This window comes from Bubalus bubalis, chromosome 17 (genome assembly GCF_019923935.1).
Source record: "Bubalus bubalis isolate 160015118507 breed Murrah chromosome 17, NDDB_SH_1, whole genome shotgun sequence".
In the NCBI taxonomy this organism is placed as follows: Eukaryota; Metazoa; Chordata; class Mammalia; order Artiodactyla; family Bovidae; genus Bubalus; species Bubalus bubalis.
In genome coordinates, this window is record NC_059173.1 from 69,258,945 (window position 1) to 69,277,491 (window position 18,547).

At 39.2% G+C, this 18,547-nt stretch overlaps 1 protein-coding gene and 1 long non-coding RNA gene across 2 annotated transcripts in view; both read right to left on the reverse strand.

Moving 5' to 3' along the window:
• The window catches only part of LOC123465045, a 37,646-nt gene extending 33,233 nt beyond the window's left edge, over positions 1 to 4,413 (reverse strand). The window contains exon 1 of the long non-coding RNA XR_006640121.1: positions 4,305 to 4,413. This is a non-coding gene — a long non-coding RNA (uncharacterized LOC123465045). The remainder of the gene's footprint in view (positions 1 to 4,304) is intronic.
• Positions 1 to 6,984, reverse strand: part of DCHS2 (dachsous cadherin-related 2) — a 266,320-nt gene extending 259,336 nt beyond the window's left edge. The window contains exon 1 of the mRNA XM_044930576.2: positions 6,405 to 6,984. Coding sequence (XP_044786511.2) covers positions 6,405 to 6,443 — 39 coding nt within the window. The 5' untranslated portion in view covers positions 6,444 to 6,984. The remainder of the gene's footprint in view (positions 1 to 6,404) is intronic.
• Between the last annotated feature and the right edge of the window lie 11,563 nt (positions 6,985 to 18,547).

Sequence of the window (18,547 nt, forward strand, 5' to 3'; positions counted from 1 at the left end):
TTTTTACATATTTGAAGTCTTCAAATAAAATAAGATTAGTCCCTAGGTTTACAGAGAAAGTGTTATTGCATACTGGTTACTCTGAATGTCACCTGGCTCCAGTGTATTTTTAACAATCTCAAGTACCAGTAATATTTACATGAATAAATATTTAGAAAGTCAGTTCTGAAGATGGATGTTTGGTGGAATTGTTTAGAACACTGCATGATTATGGCAGTCATGGGGTTGGGCTTCTGAGACCTCCCTGGAAAGAGAACCCACCATAAGGAGTATGATTACCCCACAGCCTCCAGCTCTGGAGCCTTCAAAATCCACTTCACACTCGGGCCCAGGCCACACCCTTCTCAAGCTGCCCTCGGTAGGTGACGGGCAGGGCCATTCCTGCCCAGCAGAGTGACCCTCCACAGGGCAGCGTCCCCTCCGGGGCCTCCTGATGGTCTGGCCAAGACTCTTCAGGTGCTTATTCAGTCTGAGCCCCTTCCATCCCATTCTGCCTCCTTCCTCTCTCCCTTCACAGCCCCCAGAAGTCTGTCTCCGAGTCTCTGCCCACCTGCTCCTGCTCACGTGCTTGTATCCTATATGGGCTGGTCTCCCAGTGAATCTCCTGCCTGTCCAACTTCATCATGGATTCTGCTTTCCAGAGCACCTGAACTAGTTTAGTCATCATCAATACTATTTTGTGGTTTTTATCTTCTTTTATAAGAAGGGAATAGTTACTTTAGATATAGGGCACATTAAACTTCATGAATGCTAAGCAGCTGCTTATTTACAAAAGAATTTGTATAACAAATACTATTACAAATACTACTAGCTTTCATACACTAAAACTATTAAATGATTTAACAAATGTAATTTATGAGCATGAAATGTTAAGTAGAAGTTATAATTGTTTTCATACAGAGAAATAATTTTATACATTCTCACGGTTCAAATAGCACTGATATATACACATACACGTACTTTCCAGGTTACTGGTGTATTCACCATAACACACTCAAGTCTTCCAAAGGAAATGATTTTGATCAGAGAAATAAGTCAGCAATTTACTTAATAACCACAAATCAAGGCTTAAAAGTAATCTAGTTCTACATTTGAACTGGGTAATTGGTATATTTGTAATTTGAGTTATATTAATTATCAAAGATTTATGAAAGTGGAGAGTGAAAAAGTTGGCTTAAAGCTCAACATTCAGAAAACGAAGATCATGGCATCTGGTCCCATCATTTCATGTGAAATAGATGAGGAAACAGTGGAAACAGTGTCAGACTTTATTTTGGGGGGCTCCAAAATCACTGCAGATGGTGACTGCAGCCATGAAATTAAAAGACGCTTACTTCTTGGAAGGAAAGTTATGTCCAACCTAGATAGCATATTCAAAAGCAGAGACATTACTTTGCCAACAAAGGTTCGTCTGGTCAAGGCTATGGTTTTTCCTGTGGTCATGTATGGATGTGAGAGTTGGACTGTGAAGAAGGCTGAGCACCGAAGAATTGATGCTTTTGAACTGTGGTGTTGGAGAAGACTCTTGAGAGTCCCTTGGACTGCAAGGAGATCCAACCAGTCCATTCTGAAGGAGATCAGCCCTGGGATTTCTTTGGAAGGAATGATGCTAAAGCTGAAACTCCAATACTTTGGCCACCTCATGTGAAGAGTTGACTCATTGGAAAAGACTCTAATGCTGGGAGGGATTGGGGGCAGGAGGAGAAGGGGACAACAGAGGATGAGATGGCTGGATGGCATCACTGACTCGATGGACGTGAGTCTGGGTGAACTCCGGGAGTTGGTGATGGACAGGGAGGCCTGGCGTGCTGTGATTCATGGGGTTGCAAGGAGTCGGACACGACTGAGCGACTGAACTGAACTGATAGCATCTTGGATATGACAGCCTGAAAAAACTGCAAAGTAGGTAAAGCTTCCCTTGACAGCCTCCGACTCAGTTTTAATCTTTCAAAGTTCTCTGAGACCTCCCTCTCCATCTCATTGCTACTTAGAGGTTGAAATTAGGCTCTTCCCTCATCATTCACATCAATGTGCCTTTCAGGTCAACATCACCTCCCTAAATATCAGTTTCAGGCTTCAGGCTTTTTCCCTCAACCAGTCCCCAAATACAGGTATTCCATTATCTTCTGAATATTTTTCTCTTTGATAAATGTCAGGATCATTCATGTCACTAAGAGATACCATTCATAATACACTTGTTTTTTCAGGAAGAAAATAATCTGAGCTCCAGTTAAACTTGTCCTGCCAAGGTAACCCTGTGACCTGGAACTGAAGGGATTAAAGCAAAGCCTCACTGATTTGATAAGTAAAATAGAGCTGACTTCAGCTTTTATGCTGACTATGGCTTTCTAACTATTCCTTGTCAAAATGTGTTATTGCTGGCTTTGTCTCCAAAAATGTTAATGGGAGGTAGCTGCTAAAGAATTGTGTGAAGACAAAAATTTCAAATAAGAGAGATGTAAGATAAATGTTTGTCTTTAAACATATTAGAAGCCCAGTGTAGGAAAGACTCTTCATAAGTCTTAAAAATCCCAGCCACTATTAAACTTACCAGGTCTAGCCCTACTTTCTCTTGTTGGTGTTCATTTAGTCACATCTGATTTCCTCCTTAGAATTTATTAATTCTAGCTCCAGCTCCTGAGATTCACTGGATCTGTACCATTTTATATAAACAAAGAATCATCTGACTCCCTAAATTGTCATGGGAGATATCAAAGGAAGGAAGAGAGGGGAATGGAAAAATTAGACTTTCAGCAATGACTTGGATCCTGTGTTTTAACATATAAGACACTGTGTCATATAAGTTCCCACCATCTCTGAAAGTGATCCTTGTTTTTTAGATGCTTTTCACAGACACTATTTCACTTAATTGTCAAGGCAAGCCTGGGCTGTAGGTTTGTACTGGCTCCACTCTGCAGATAAGGACAAGTCTGCTGATGGGATTTTAGTGACTTAGGTGAGACCTACATTTACTATCTGACAGACCAGGGGATTGACCCCAAACAAGAAGTCTACTGCAGAGCCCGGCATCACACCACACCATCTGAAGTTCCTCTTATCACCATATGTCACAGGAGCACGAATGGCTGTTTCTTTAATTCTAGAATGTAGTCATCTTTTGTTTCTTAGTCACATAGGATTAAAAAGGCTAAAAGTGATATACATGAGAAAAAAACACAAGTGTATCTAAAACCTAAGAAAATACATTTTCTGTAGCTGAACTGTAGGTGTGATATTTTCTACTGGAAGAGAAAGCTATCTAATGAAAACTAGAATAGTAGATAGACCCCTAAAATAATTGTCACTGCCTATAATCATATTTGAAATCTGGATAGTTTACATCTTTAGGCAACCACTTCTGTAAATCTTAAATACATGAATGCATTTTAGTCTTTCCTTTAAATTGAACATTAATTCTCTGGGTTATAAAGCAATTAGTCTTGTTCCTCAGATTGCTGTACTTTTATGCTCTTAAAAAAAATGCTTTCTTTTGTCCTTTGTTGAAAAGTTATCAAGAGTCTTTCCTCATTGTTATCATGTCTACACCAAGACACTCTCTTTTAATTTGCTGTTTCTAAAGGACTGGGAATTAGAAGCCAGACTCCCACATTAAAGTCATTAATGGAGCAAGCATTTATGGAGCTCCTTGTATTTATTTCCAATTGTCTGGTGGGTGCTAATGACACAAGTTCCATGAGATGAGGCCTCAGGAATTCCAGTTTCACGGAGAGGATGAGTGCAGACAAGGAGGAATTCAATAACGGACTCCAGACCCTCAAGCAGATCAGACAAGCTGCCAAGAGGCACAGGAGAGGGAGAAACTAGCTCAGACTGAGAAACTGAAAAGGAAGGGGTCCCAGGAGTGCGACTTGAGCTGGATTTTTAAGAATATATTCAATTTTAAGCAAAAAAAAAAAAGAGAGAGAGAGAAAGTAATGACATTACAAAAGAAAAATGACTGATAAAAGGCATGAAGTAATGAAAAGACTATGATTTAGAAGAACTAGAGAACTTAAAAAATATGAGTCAAATAAGGCTTCTGTAAAATGAACTTTGAGTCAAACCTACAGGGAAAGAGCACGACAATTCGCAAGTGGGCCTACTGACATTGATTTTGGGTTCTCAGAGGCCTGCTTTCTTACTTACTGACTGCTTGTGTTTGAAACTACCATCTAACTGAGCTATAAGCAGGTAAACTGTCATTGCTACATAGGCCTATTTTGAATTGTAAATTTTTCTACTAATTAGCCTCAGCTTGCTTGTTAGAACCCATTTACAGCTTCATTTATAACATACCAACTTACATATAACTGCAGCTCCCCAGAAAGAGCTCCAGGAGGACATGGACTTGACATTTTCTTCACCTACAGCCCTGAGACGCTGACTCTTACACAAGTCCCATTTACACAGCTTTCCAACATGCAAATCATCTACATGTCTATTACCTTCATTTATCCTGCTCGTGAAACACAGGTGAAAGCAAGCCCACTTAAGTCAAGAAGTCCTGCCCTGCGCCTGCTTCCTCCACCTCCCATCTCTATGGCCTAGGTGCCCTAGAAATGAGAGTTAAGAACAGTGTACATATCCCTGCCTTTAGAACCAGATCTCCCTTATTCCAAACATAGTCATGCAAATTTTTTTCCACAAGGACCTTTTCAAATGAAATCAGCATCAGCGGTACTGATGATATTAGAGTATTTGTGCCATCACCTACACCTGGATTAGAGTGATTCGAAGTGGAAAGTGACAACTTACAGTAAGTATTCTAAGGTCCACAGAATCGCCTGGTGAGCTTGTTAAAACGCAGCCCCCTACACACACACACCTCCTACTGAAGGTTTCTGCTTCAGTAGGTCTGGGATGGGACCCAAGAATTTACAGTTCTAACAAGTTCAGCAATCCTGATGCTGCAGGTCCAGGGGCCACACCTTGAGAGCTACTGATCTGGAAAAGTAGTCCATCGATACCACATGCAGAAACATAACATCATTGTTATAATTATTGCAATTGCATCTGCTTGCCCTGTGCTGTTATATTTAACTCTTTTGGTAAGTGTTTTTAACCCCACATAAATCTGAAGTCAAATGTTTGTTCAGATGAATTAGTTTATGAAAACTACAGTTTTATTTATCCTCCTGCTAATTCAAATGAGTTAAAAGAAAAAAATACACAACACAGAAGGTGTGGGTAACTGTAGAGAGTTAGGTTAACACTAGCCACTTGAAAATTACATATTTCAATTTACAACAAATTTCTTTGACCCAAACAGAAATAGTAATTTGCTAAAATTTTAAACAAAATTTGCTAACTGTTTAAATAGAAAGTCAGACCCGTATTTCCAAAGAAATGGCATTTCCACTATAGAGTCAAGTTACATGGTTCATAAACTTAGCATGTAGAAGCTGCAAGCTTCCAGAAGACAGACTAGAAAGCAGCTGCTGGGTACTTCTCCTCCTCTAAGTCTCAGTCCCACTGTGAAGAGCCAGTGTGTACTACTTATAATATAAGCATGTCACAGTGTTACTCATTATGAAGTGCACTGTTTGTTTTGAAGTTCAAAAGGTGATGGTTACCTGTGCAGGTCAGGGCTCATGAAGCTCTAGAAGTTGGTGAGTTCAATTTTGAGATAAAATGCCAACTCTTGTATATACCATTTTAATAAAATTATAAATTTGTAAATAGATAGTTCTTGAATGATCTTCCATATTACAATCACAATATCCTCATATAGTATATGAATATGTGTGTATATATGTGTGTATACACACACACGTGCATATGTGCTCAGTCTGTCATGTCTGACTCTTTGCAACCCTGTGGACTGTAACCCACCAGGCTCCTCTGCCTATGGGATTTTCCTGTCAAGAATACTGGAGTGAGTTGCCTGCTTCAGGGGATCTTCCCAATTCAAGGGTCGAACCCTCATCTCCTGTGTCTACTGCATTGGTAGGCAGGTTCTTTACCACGGAGCCACTTGGGAAGCCCATATATAGAAAAGTCTAAAGAAAATAAAACAAACTTGCTCCTCTGTTCAAAAAAGTTGATAAATTACAATGCTCACTGAGTCTAAGGTTTCCTGCACTGAACGTGTTATTAGTCCAAATAGAGTCCCCCGAGGTCGCAGTTTCTCAGATGCATACACAACACTCCATAGATGCGTGCAAAGCAAATTACAAAAGAATTTAACAACCATTATTATAGTACTTTGAGTTACTAAATCTTCACACCCCCCCAAAAAAAAAGTCAAACAGAAACTCAACAACAACAAAAAATATTAAGTAAACTGTTTCCAAAATTGCAAAAAATTAAATATATATATAATGTAAGAGATTTCTAACAAGAAAACATCTCTGCAGTTAACTAAAGGAGGCTAAGGTTTTAAAGAATCATGACAAACTATTTACCATGTGTGAAAAAAGCGACATCAGCGTCGCAGCGCCCATCCACACGATGCCACCTAACAATCAGGTCTGTCAGGGAGAGGCTTCCTCTGAAGCACTTTCTCATCACAAAATGGAACCCCCTCAGCAGAGTCTGTTAGGGAAACCCTTATTTAGAAATCCTGGAAAGGAAGGTTAGAACTGAAGCAGATCCCAGGTGATAAGACTCCTGCCTTCAAAGAGCTCACCATTTTAAAGAAGAATTTCATGTTTCATAAGGAAGCAAAAAAATGAGAATTTAAAGACCATAAAAAATTCCCTCGACCAAGAGTTCATTCTCTTGTCCCATCAAAAAAGGGAGAGAGACAAAGCCTGCCCCGACAAATGCCGTGTGTGCACAGCACGTGTGTGAGCCCGCCCTGGCCCTGCTCCGCTGTGTCTCACAGATTGACCCCCATGAACTACAACTCAGGGTTCCTTTACCAACTGGCTTCTCTCTAGAGCTACATAAAGGGACATGGCAAGACACTGGAGGGCCAAAGAAGGGGTGAAACCCAAGGTCTCTCTTAGCCTCCAGTGATGTCGCTAGCAACGGTCTTAGTAACTAACATCCACACCCACACACACCGTGCCAACTATTTCCAATTTACAAAACACGAACCAGATGTTAAAGTACAAATGAACCCAATTAGCTCAACAAATACTAACCTGGTACTTAATACGGCCTTCTATACCAGCAATTTTACATCTTTTGAATTGGTAATTGACTTGAGCTTGTCTTTTCATATTAAGTGATACTGTTACGAAAATTTGGCCAATATCACATCCAACCAGTCCATCCTAAAGGAGATCAGTCCTGGGTGTTCATTGGAAGTACTGATGCTGAAGCTGAAACTCCAATACTTTGGCCACCTGATGCAGAGAGTTGACTCATTTGAAAAGACCCTGATGCTGGGAGGGATTGGGGGCAGGAGGAGAAGGGGACGACAGAGGAGGAGATGGTTGGATGGCATCACCGACTCAATGAACATGAGTTTGGGTAAACTCCTGGAGTTGGTGATGGACAGGGAGGCCTGGCGTGCTGCGATTCATGGGGTCGCAAAGAGTCGGACACAACTGAGCGACTGAAGTGAACTGAACTGTTGGACCACTGGTATGTTTCTAAGGATTTACCTGCAAATAAAGATTTACCTGCAAATCTGAGCTTCAGTTACCACATCTATTCTGGTATTAATTATACTGATTTAATTTACAAAAGCCTTCCATGGTTTAATTAGAGATGCTTACTGGGGGAGGACTCTTTTGTTGACCATGATGGCTACTCCATTTCTTCTGAGGGATTCCTGCCTGCAGTAGTAGATATAATGGTCATCTGAGTTAAATTCACCCATTCCAGTCCATTTTAGTTCACTGATTCCTAGAATATCAACATTCACTCTTGCCATCTCTTGTTTGACCACTTCCAATTTGCTTTGATTCATGGACCTGATATTCCAGGTTCCTATGCAATATTGCTCTTTACAGCATCGGACCTTGCTTCTATCACCAGTCACATCCACAGCTGGGTATTCTTTTTGCTTTGGCTCCATCCCTTCATTCTTTCTGGAGTTATTTCTCCACTGATCTCCAGTAGCATACTGGGCACCTACTGACCTGGGGAGTCCCTCTTTCAGTATCCTATCATTTTGCCTTTTCATACTGTTCATGGGGTTCTCAAGGCAAGAATACTGAAGTGGTTTGCCATTCCCTTCTCCAGTGGACCACATTCTGTCAGATCTCTTCACTATGACCCGTCTTGGGTTGCCCCATGGGCATGGCTCAGTTTCATTGAGTTAGACAAGGCTGTGGTCCTAGTGTGATTAGATTGACTAGTTTTCTGTGAGTATGGTTTCAGTGTGTCTGCTTACTCCTTGGAAGGAAAGTTATGACCAACCTAGATAGCATATTCAAAAGCAGAGACATTACTTTGACAACAAAGGTCCGTCTAGTCAAGGCTATGGTTTTTCCTGTGGTCATGTATGGATGTGAGAGTTGGACTGTGAAGAAGGCTGAGCGCCAAAGAATTGATGCTTTTGAACTGTGGTGTTGGAGAAGACTCTTGAGAGTCCCTTGGACTGCAAGGAGATCCAACCAGTCCATTCTGAAGGAGATCAGCCCTGGGATTTCTTTGGAAGGAATGATGCTGAAGCTGAAACTCCAGTACTTTGGCCACCTCATGAGAAGAGTTGACTCATTGGAAAAGATTCTGATGCTGGGAGGGATTGGGGGCAGGAGGAGAAGGGGATGACAGAGGATGAGATGGCTGGATGGCATCACTGACTCAATGGACGTGAGTCTCAGTGAACTCCGGGAGTTGGTGATGGACAGGGAGGCCTGGCGTGCTGCGATTCATGGGGTCACAGAGAGTCGGACATGACTGAGTGAGTGAACTGAACTGAAGTGGGGGAGGAGGGGGAGAAAAGTATTGTTATCTCAACACTGTTATTTTGATGATCCCTAATACCCCACTCTAGGTATATATCTTGTCAAATGATTTATTCAATGCTGATATAAAATTTTATCATGTGATGTGGAACTCCTTCCTAAGTGAGATTTGTAAACTTCTGCAATATCCCCAACACAGATATTCTGACTCTGCCATCTATGACTTGTTTGACCTAGGCACATTATTTTACTGCTAAAAGCCCCAGTTTCCACCTCTATGCTAAGTCGCTTCAGTCGTGTCCAATTCTGTGCGACCCCATAGACGGCAGCCCACAAGACTCCCCTGTCCGTGGGATTTTCCAGGCAAGAACACTGGAGTGGGTTGCCATTTCCTTCTCCAATTTTCACCTCTATAAAATGGCTTAATTATACGATCTACGTCATGGGGTTGCTGTGAAGATTAAATCAGATATTCTGATTAAAATGCACAGCATTACCTAGTACATGTAAGAATGCAACAAATGTTAGGTATTGTTTTATTGCCAGCTACAATTTCATGCTAACATGAAAGGAATACAAAAAAAAAAAAGTTGCTGACATAAATTATTTGATTAAAATAATAGTAATAAGTTATTGGTCTAAAATATCCACATCCACATAGAAACCCTATTTTTACCCCTAGCTTTCAACTAAAATTTATAATTGAATTGCTGTATGTCAGTGTTTCCTAAACCAGGCTTCCAGACCAAGAAAAACTAAAATTAGTTAAAAGGGGAAAAGGAAAAGTAATTCAGTGAGCATAGGAATAACATATGAAGCATGAGGTTCTGACAAACATCAAATCCTTAGAGCTCTTTTCACCAGTCCTGTTAAACCCTGAAGAGGCTCATGCCAGAGGCTTTCTTATCCAAGTCCCAGGGCCGCACTGAGAAACAGCCTTGCTAAAACGTGCCGCTCTCTGAATGTCTGCATCCCCCCAGAAGTCATGTTTGAAGCCCTAGTGCGGTGGTATGTGGAGGCAGGGCGCTGGGGAGGTGATTAGTCAGATCAGTCGTGAGAGTAAGGCCCTTTAAAAAGGATTAGTGCCCTTATAAAAGAGAAAGAGACAAGACAGCTCTCAGAAAGAGACAACGCAGCAAGAAGGCAGCTGTCTGCACGCCAGAAAGAGGGCTCTCATCAGAGCCCGGCCACGCTGCACCCTGAGGTTGGACCTCTGAGCTCCAGAACCATAAGAAATACAGTCCTCAAGTCACCCAGTCTATGGTGCTTATCATAGCAGCCCAAACTGACTGAGACAGAACTCAAACAGAATTTTAGGTCTTATCATCTAAGAATCTAGAGTTTTCTATTAAAGATACTTTTATTCTTTTTTTTGATCAAATATCATTTTCTCTTATCATTCAGTATCAGTTTGTTATATATCCAATATATCCAGGGCCTAGTTAAATAAAACTGGAAGATATAATCTTAAGTCTATAGTCTTAAAAAATACATTTCTGCTGCTACTGCTGCTAAGTCGCTTCAGTCGTGTCCGACTCTGTGCGACCCCATAGACGGTAGCCAACCAGGCTCCGCCGTCCCTGGGATTCTCCAGGCAAGAACACTGGAGTGGGTTTCCATTTCCTTCTCCAATGCATGAAAGTGAAAAGTGAAAGGGAAGTCACTCAGTCGTGTCCAACTCTTAGCGACCCCATGAACTACAGCCTACCATGCTCCTCCATCCATGGGATTTTCCAGGCAAGAGTACTCGAGTGGGTTGCCATTGCCTTCTCCAAATACATTTCTAGAACCATGAAAACAAATAATTCTACTTTATACCCCAAGATATATCAATATTTAGTGTACTTCAATAGGACCTTCATATTTACCCACCTTTAAAAGCTAACATTTATTTCTCTATCCTACTGGGTATATTTTTCAAGTGACAGAAGAAAAGATAGAGAGAGGAATACATAAAATAAAAAAGACTGTTAGATCATAGTGGCATACATAATGCTACATAATAACTCAGAATAGACTATAGTAGGTAATTAAATAGAAAATATTTTTATAATGAAGTACACTATCAATCTTCTTGTTTAAGTCTATATATAGTAAAAAAAAAAAGAGCTAAAAATATTGCCTTTTTTCCCTTGTGCTATTAAGATTGTTACCATATGGTCATAGCCAATAGATCCTTAAGTAACTGTATTTATGACTTAAAGAAACAGACCAAAAACTTGGAAGTTTTTGAGGACTGTCCAAGGGATAGGTGAGGAGGGGGAAGTTTTCCAGAGGAAGATTTTCCTATACTTGTTTAATTTCCACAGCTTCCCAGAAAGTTCTCCCTGAGGTCAGGAACTGATGTTCACTGCCCCACACTTGATGCTAAACTAATCAAAAGCACCAGAGGCAGGTCATGCTTTTAAAATCCAGAGGAATAAAAGGGACAGAAGCCACCTGGCAGAGCTGCCCTCCCTCCACCCCTCATCCCTCCCAAAGCGAGAGGCCTGCACTCCCTTCCTTTCAGCACGGCCAACATACTTCATTATCCAGAAGGCTCATCCCCTTAACATAAAGTACTTTCTGCTGCTTTTTCTCAAGTTACGAATGTTATACTTGACTGTTTTCCTTAGATTTGTGGCTTCATAGATACTGATTCCTTCAACATCTTTTCCTTCTTTAAAATACAGAAAATTGGATGTCTGATGCATGGTCTCTCCTTGACACTTTACAATGGCGCAAAGGACTCCAACCAATCACACCTTACATTTGTATATTGTTGCACAGCATGCAAAAGCTCTTTTGTTCCTCATCCCAAACCTGTATGGTAGGTGAGAAAGAAGCTACTGTCATTCATGTTCTCAGACAGAAAATAACTGTCTGGAGAACAGTTGTTAATACTGACTCTGTGAGCAGGGGTGGGTGGAGGAAAAGACGAGAGGGAAACTTGGTTAAATTTCTTGTACAAGGTTTTACAACTGTTAAGTGACAGAATTTAAATCCTTTCCAAATTTTCTGATTCTGGATTTTGTATACACTAATTGACAACTGTTCAAGTCTTAAATGTGACAGAAATTTAATAACTCTAATATATATAACTAAAAAGCATTATACATTTGGATAAAGGAAAAAATATGAGACAGGCATTCATACTATTCATAACTTAGAACAATTAAATGTGTAAACTGAATATCTAGTAGAGACCATGGGAAAGAGAAGTAATAAAATGGATGATAAAATAAAATCATTGTATACCATTCTTTAAAATTAACATATGATTATGTTACTAATATATGTCCACTCAGGATTTAAATTAACTAGTTAATTAATTGAGAAAATGCCATGTGAAATGATAAAAAGTCAAATAATTCACAGATGAATAAGGAAAAAAAGAGTTCCTTCCATACCAAATATTCAATCTTCTTCCTCATTTCTCTGTATCCTTTTAAATATACATTTAAGTGTACACATACATGCATGTGTGCACACACACCCAGAAGCCTTGAGTATACAGCTATTTTTTTTTTCCAGTAAGAATGCATTTGGGCTTTTTTTTTCCAAATCAACACTTATGGATCTACTTTAAAAAAATTTCCCCCAAAATAAGAGCTTAAGATTCCAACTACTAATTCCCCTATCATAGCATTTTTCAGAGAACATATGTACTCCATGTGATTTGGAGTTAGTACTTAAACCATACAAGATTATTTACTTCTTTACTAGAAACTGTATATAAAAATAAAAGCCGTCAACGTTAACTTTGCAGAGAATAACAAAGATTCAAACAGAATGTGATAGTTGAAAATATGCTATTTCTGTCCCTACTACCCAGATAACATCAAAACACAATCCTTGTCTGCCAGAGTAAAACTCAAAAAATGAATTAACATCTGTTAACCCCTTACCACCCATCCATGTGGGCTGGAAAATAGCAAGGCCATCACATAAAACTGACAAGCAGCCAAATCAGATTGGCCACCAGAAAAGTACCCTTCCGAGTATTAGATGGAAAGTACAGCACAAAATTCTTAGAGAATTCAGTAAGCTATCATATTGAAACCTACAGCTGAATATGCTTTGTGACTTAAGATGTACTATGCAACTTCTCAGATACAGAAATAAAAGTGGAGTTTGACTTCCATTTCTAGTCCCCTCACAGGACAACTAGAAAAAAGGGACAAAATATGTAAAGAAATAACCAATTGCAAGCATCAAAGAACTCACAATATAGTCAAGATTTATTGAAAGAATGGCAGGGAAGGAAGTCCAGGTAATACAACCCAAATTTCAGGACACTTCTCCCCTGGGAACCATATAATTCAGAGGGGAGAGCCAAGAGCTGGCTGCTGAGTGGGACTTTGATGCATGGGTCACAGAGGCTGGGACGGGGCCTCTCCAGGGCTGGGAGATCCCTTCTGGGTCCCTCCCTTTGGGCTGTCCCTTAGAGGGGAACACCCTGTCACTTTGGCAACTGGCAGAAGCAAACAGAAATAGATCATATTTATGAGTTATTGATTGCTGCATAAAAATTATTCCAAGCTTACTCATCTAAAACAACAAATATTTCTCTCATCCGCCAGTTTCTGTGGGTCAGAGATCCAGGAGCAGCTCAGCTCAGTGGTTCTGGCTCAGGATTCCAACAGGCTTCTTTCCCAGGGTTGGATGGTGCTGCAGTCGCCTATGCTTAGACTATGTGGAGGGGCCACTTCCAAGTTCAACCACATGGCTGCTTCCAGGAGGCTTCAGCTCCTCACTTTGTGAGCCTCTTTACAATGGCTTCCCCCAGAGCCAGGAGCCAAGAGCAGCAGAGGGAGAACAGCATGGAATTCACATGCTCTCATAACTTAATCTGCAAAGTGACATATCATTACTTCTGCCATTTTCTGTTAGAGTGAAGTTACAAAGTCTAACCACAATCAACAAAGAAGACTGTGCTTTGGATGGGGTCATTGGGGGACCATCTTAGGACCTGGCTGCCTCCTCATCCTAGCCTCAAATGATTTTTTTACAAACAGTGCTGCAAATACAATATCCCCATATTGTGGGAAAATTACCTTGTCAAAGGTAATCAAAGATAAGACAAAAATACAAAAGAATCACAAAGCTTCAGATACTGGAGTTCAGTTGTTAGACAGAGTCTTTAAAAGCTGTATATTTGTTTGTTTTTGTTTTTTTTTTCCATTCTTGTATTACTGAAGTATAGTTGGCTTACACTGCTGTGTCAATTTCTGCCATACAGCAAAGTGATTCAGTTACACATAGACATACATTCCTCTTTTAATATTCTTTTCCATTATGGTTTATCATAGGCTATAGAATACAGTGTGCTATAATGTAGGACCTTGTTGTTTATCCATCTAAATATAAATGGTATTTGGTATGATAGTATATGGTATATTTTTCATACCATACGGTATGTCTCTCCTTCTGACTTACTTCACTCAGTGTGATCATCTCTAGTTGCATCCATGTTGCTGCAAATGGCATTATTTTGTTCTTTTTTAATGTATGAGTAATATTCCATTGTATATATGTACCACATCTTCTTTATCTATTCATCTGTTGATGGATATTTAAGTTATTTCCATATCTTGGCTATTGTGTATAGTGTCGCTATGAATAAAGTTGTGTATTTGTTTTGTTCATGGGGAACAAAAAGTAGATGATGAATTTTTTTTCCAAGATGATGAATTTTAACAGGTAAATCTAAACAAACAAACAAAAAAATCCTAGATTTCAATTTCCAGGCATGATGGTATAACTGGGAGTAGACTTAAGATGTTGTCATAAACAACTGGAAGACTGGACAAAACACAGGAAACAACTCTTCTCAGGCAGGACGAAACTGCCCCCTAAGTAGAGAGAAACAAGGTGAGTGTTACAGTCCCTCAGCCTAGAGAGTCCGGGAAGAAAAGACAGGAGAAGCAAGACACGGGACTCCGGAACCAGACGCGACAGGCTCTCTCATACTCACAGTGAAATCGGCAGTGCTGAAGTCAGCACGTTCACGTCAGCTAAACCCAGTCACTAAGGGTCAGGCAGGGGGCCAGGCGAAGCCTGCATGGGCAGCAGGTGGCTTTCCAGGAGCTTGAGCGACCCATCATTTTAGGGCCAGCAGCATGTCCTGAATGGAGACACTACCTCATTGCTCGAGGCCCCTTGCTGCAAACACAGGCCTGAGAAATAATGCAGGTAAAGAGCAGTCCGGACCTTGCATCCGTGGCACACCCAGCGGACCTACGTGAAGGCTGACCTAGTCTGAAGCTCAGTGTTCCATCAGAGTGAAGCGAGTTACTTAGGCCAGTGTCATAGTTCTGAAAACTGAACTAGTCCTTGCCAACTTAAGAAACCAAACTGTTTATACTCAAAATGTTTATTAATCAAATGAATTAATGCCAGAGTTTAAGCAACTGATCCAAGATTTTACCTTTTTAACTGGAAGAATATAAATATTTATACTTTTATACAAAAGGGAATATAAAATGTAATTAGATTTTACTATAATTAATTTCTTTTTTACTACAGCTTTCTCTACTAGCATGTAAGCAATACTTTGCCAACAATGTTCTTGACTTTGTTGAGAGCCTCATGATCTCTCTCCCAGGTTCACAGGTCAGTGTCTGATACAGAAAGAAAAGTTTTCTAAGTGTTTGGTGTAACATCTATGAAGATTACATGAGATTGTTGCTTTAAAAAAATATGAAAAAAAAAATCCATAGCAAGAGGAAGTTCCAGTTACATCCAGAAATCATTCTAACTAATCTGGTACTATCTATGTTTTTTAACAAGAGAAGACTGAAACTTGTTCATGAATGTAAAATCTATTCATATCTTTATGAAGTATATTAGCAAAGAATAAAAAAACAACATTGGTTTCAGATACCATATGTGTGCTGGTTGCTGAGCTGCCTGATAACTGTGGGTAGAGTTTATATGATAAACTCATATATTTAATTTGAGTGTTGTACAAGTAATGAAGTATTGCCAGGCATGAAAAGATACTATGAGATAGTTCCTATAAGGCATATCTCAATAAGGCATATCTAAATACTTTACTTTTATTAAAACTATATTTCATACTATTTTAATTGTAAATATATATATTCTGTAGCCAATGTAGTCATTTGAACATGACAGCTTAGCTCTTAAAATTTCTAAAACAATGAAAATATTCAAGAGAAGTATAAGCCAACTTTCAAACACTTGTAAGGAGTTTTCAGAAATGTCAAAAGATTATTAATTACTGTTCTTGTAATTATTTCCAGAACAGTACTTAGAATATTTACATGTTTCTGAAACAGTATTTAGTGAAAATACATATTTATAGGTTGAATTCTAATTCAAATGCATGATGAAAATGATACCTCAAGGTAATTTTGAAAACATCATTTATAAAGCAAAACATCTTTTTGTGAAACAAGTGGATTTTCATAAATTAAACTTGTTTAAAATACGGTATATCTTTATATGTCTTATGAATGCTTACACTGTGATATCCAATATCACAATCCCTGAGGCCTGATGAAATCATTCTGTCATATGTTCATGCCAGATTATTGAGTAAGCATGAAAAAAATGTTAAAGACACATGCCCATTTTGTCACTGTGATGTGTAATATCTGGCAGGTACACATTGAAATAAGTCTGACAAGGTAAAGTGTGTTTTAATGCCTGATCATCTTTACTCTGAGAACAGAACCTCATCTGAGTGCTCTCCTATTCAGTATCCACAGTCTTCTCTGATTAGTTGTTTCATATACAAGGATTAGTAACCGTGAGCAGCACTCCAGCCTGACATTCTTACCCAATGACAAGAGATTTTTATTGCACATTCATATTTCATGAGCAGTAATACCACATTTTAAATATTTTAGAATGTTTCTTCAGCTCATGTAGATATAAATCATAAAACAATCAAGACTAGAATGTATAGCAAGATAGTTGAATGCATAAGGTATAATCATATATTGTTGCAAGTTTAAGCATTTTATTTTAAAAGCTTGCCAGAATTTTCTTAGACCACTGACGTTATCTAAAGCTCCCTAACGCAGATTCGATTTTTGCCTGGCCAATTCTCTATATTAACCTTCTGATTTACTCACTGGACAATTTCCTTATGAATGTTTCCTTAAAAGTCTCATCTGCCATATAGTATAGGATTACATTTGCCCTAAGGTCATTTAGAATCTTAAAATGATGGAATATCATTTTAATTTATGATAAAACAACATCAAGTTAAAAAAAATAAGATTAGCCCATTCCATAATTTCCTTATTGCTATTGATACAACGGATTCTCTTTTTTAAAAAAATCCTATGGTCATTAACTCTTTCACTAAATTCACTGACTCCTTCTTTGCATACCAGGTATTACCGCACTAGCCTTAGAAGTAATACTGCCTTACTTAAAGCTATTCATTAAGACAGCAAATACTTACTGTCTACTATCTGCAAGGCATTGCTCAGACAGATAATAGACAATATTAAAAGACAACAAGAAAAAAATGTAGGTAAAGATAAGGAAAGAGTAAAGCCAACCATTAAAATTACCATAACTTACCACATACTTATAGTGGTAAGTAACGGTACTTACCACCAAAATTATATAGTATGAAAAGTATACTTCAATCCAGCCTCCCGACTCAGGAGAATTTATCTTACAGTTATATCTTACAAATATAGAATGATATACAAAAAAGTTTATTCACTGCAGCATTGTAAAACCAAAAGGTAAGAACCCAAGAGTCCATCAATGAAGACTGGTTTAAACAGCATACAGCACTTTTCATTCCTGGTGGCTCAGCTGGCAAAGAATCTGCCTGCAATGCAGGAGACCTGGGGTCGATCCCTGGGTTGGGAAGATCCCCTGGAGAAGAAAGTGGCAACCCATTTCAATATGCTTGCCTGGGAAATCCCATGGAAGGACAGAGGAGCCTGGTGAGTTACCATCCATAGGGTCGCAAGAATCAAACACGACTTAGCAACACCAACACCACCACTTTTCACTAAATGAAAAGCCTGCCTACTCTAAAGTGGAGTGGGCAAGCTCTGTGTACTGAAGTGGAAAAATCTCCAGACTCACCTTTAGGTAAAGAAAGCAATATGTAGAAGAATACACACACATACACACAAGTCTTGGTGAAGAGAGGGGAGAAAGCGAAGTAAGAATACATATTTAAATTTGCTTGTATCTGCATGAAGAAACATTAGAAAAACTCACAAGAAACTAACACAGGAGGCTGAGTCTGAGGTCAAAGATGAACAGTGAGTTGAGCAGATGCAGGAATGGGAGAAAACCTTTTTAACACATAAATTTCTATATTGTTTTTATTTTTGGACATTATTAACACATTACCTATTTAAAAGTTTAAGAAAGGGAAAAAGTATACTATACAATATTATATGATTGCTAGAAGAAAGCTGCAAATTAGCTATAAACTACATGTGTGCTATGTTGCTTCAGTTGTGTCCGATTCTTTGCAACCCTCTGACTACAGCCCGCCAGGCTCCTCTGTCCATGGGATTCTCCAGGCAAGAATAGTGGAGTGAGTAACCATTCCCTTCTCCAGGGGATCTTCCTGACCCAGGGAACAAACCTGCAACTCGTATGTCTCCTCTATTGATAGGCGGGATCTTTACCACTAGCACCATCTGGGAAGCCCCGAACTTCCTACAAGTTAAACCAAATAGAAACTTTGTATTGGTACATGAATTGGAGATAAAATTAAAAATGTTTTTAACTGTTTAGCCAATGGTGAGACC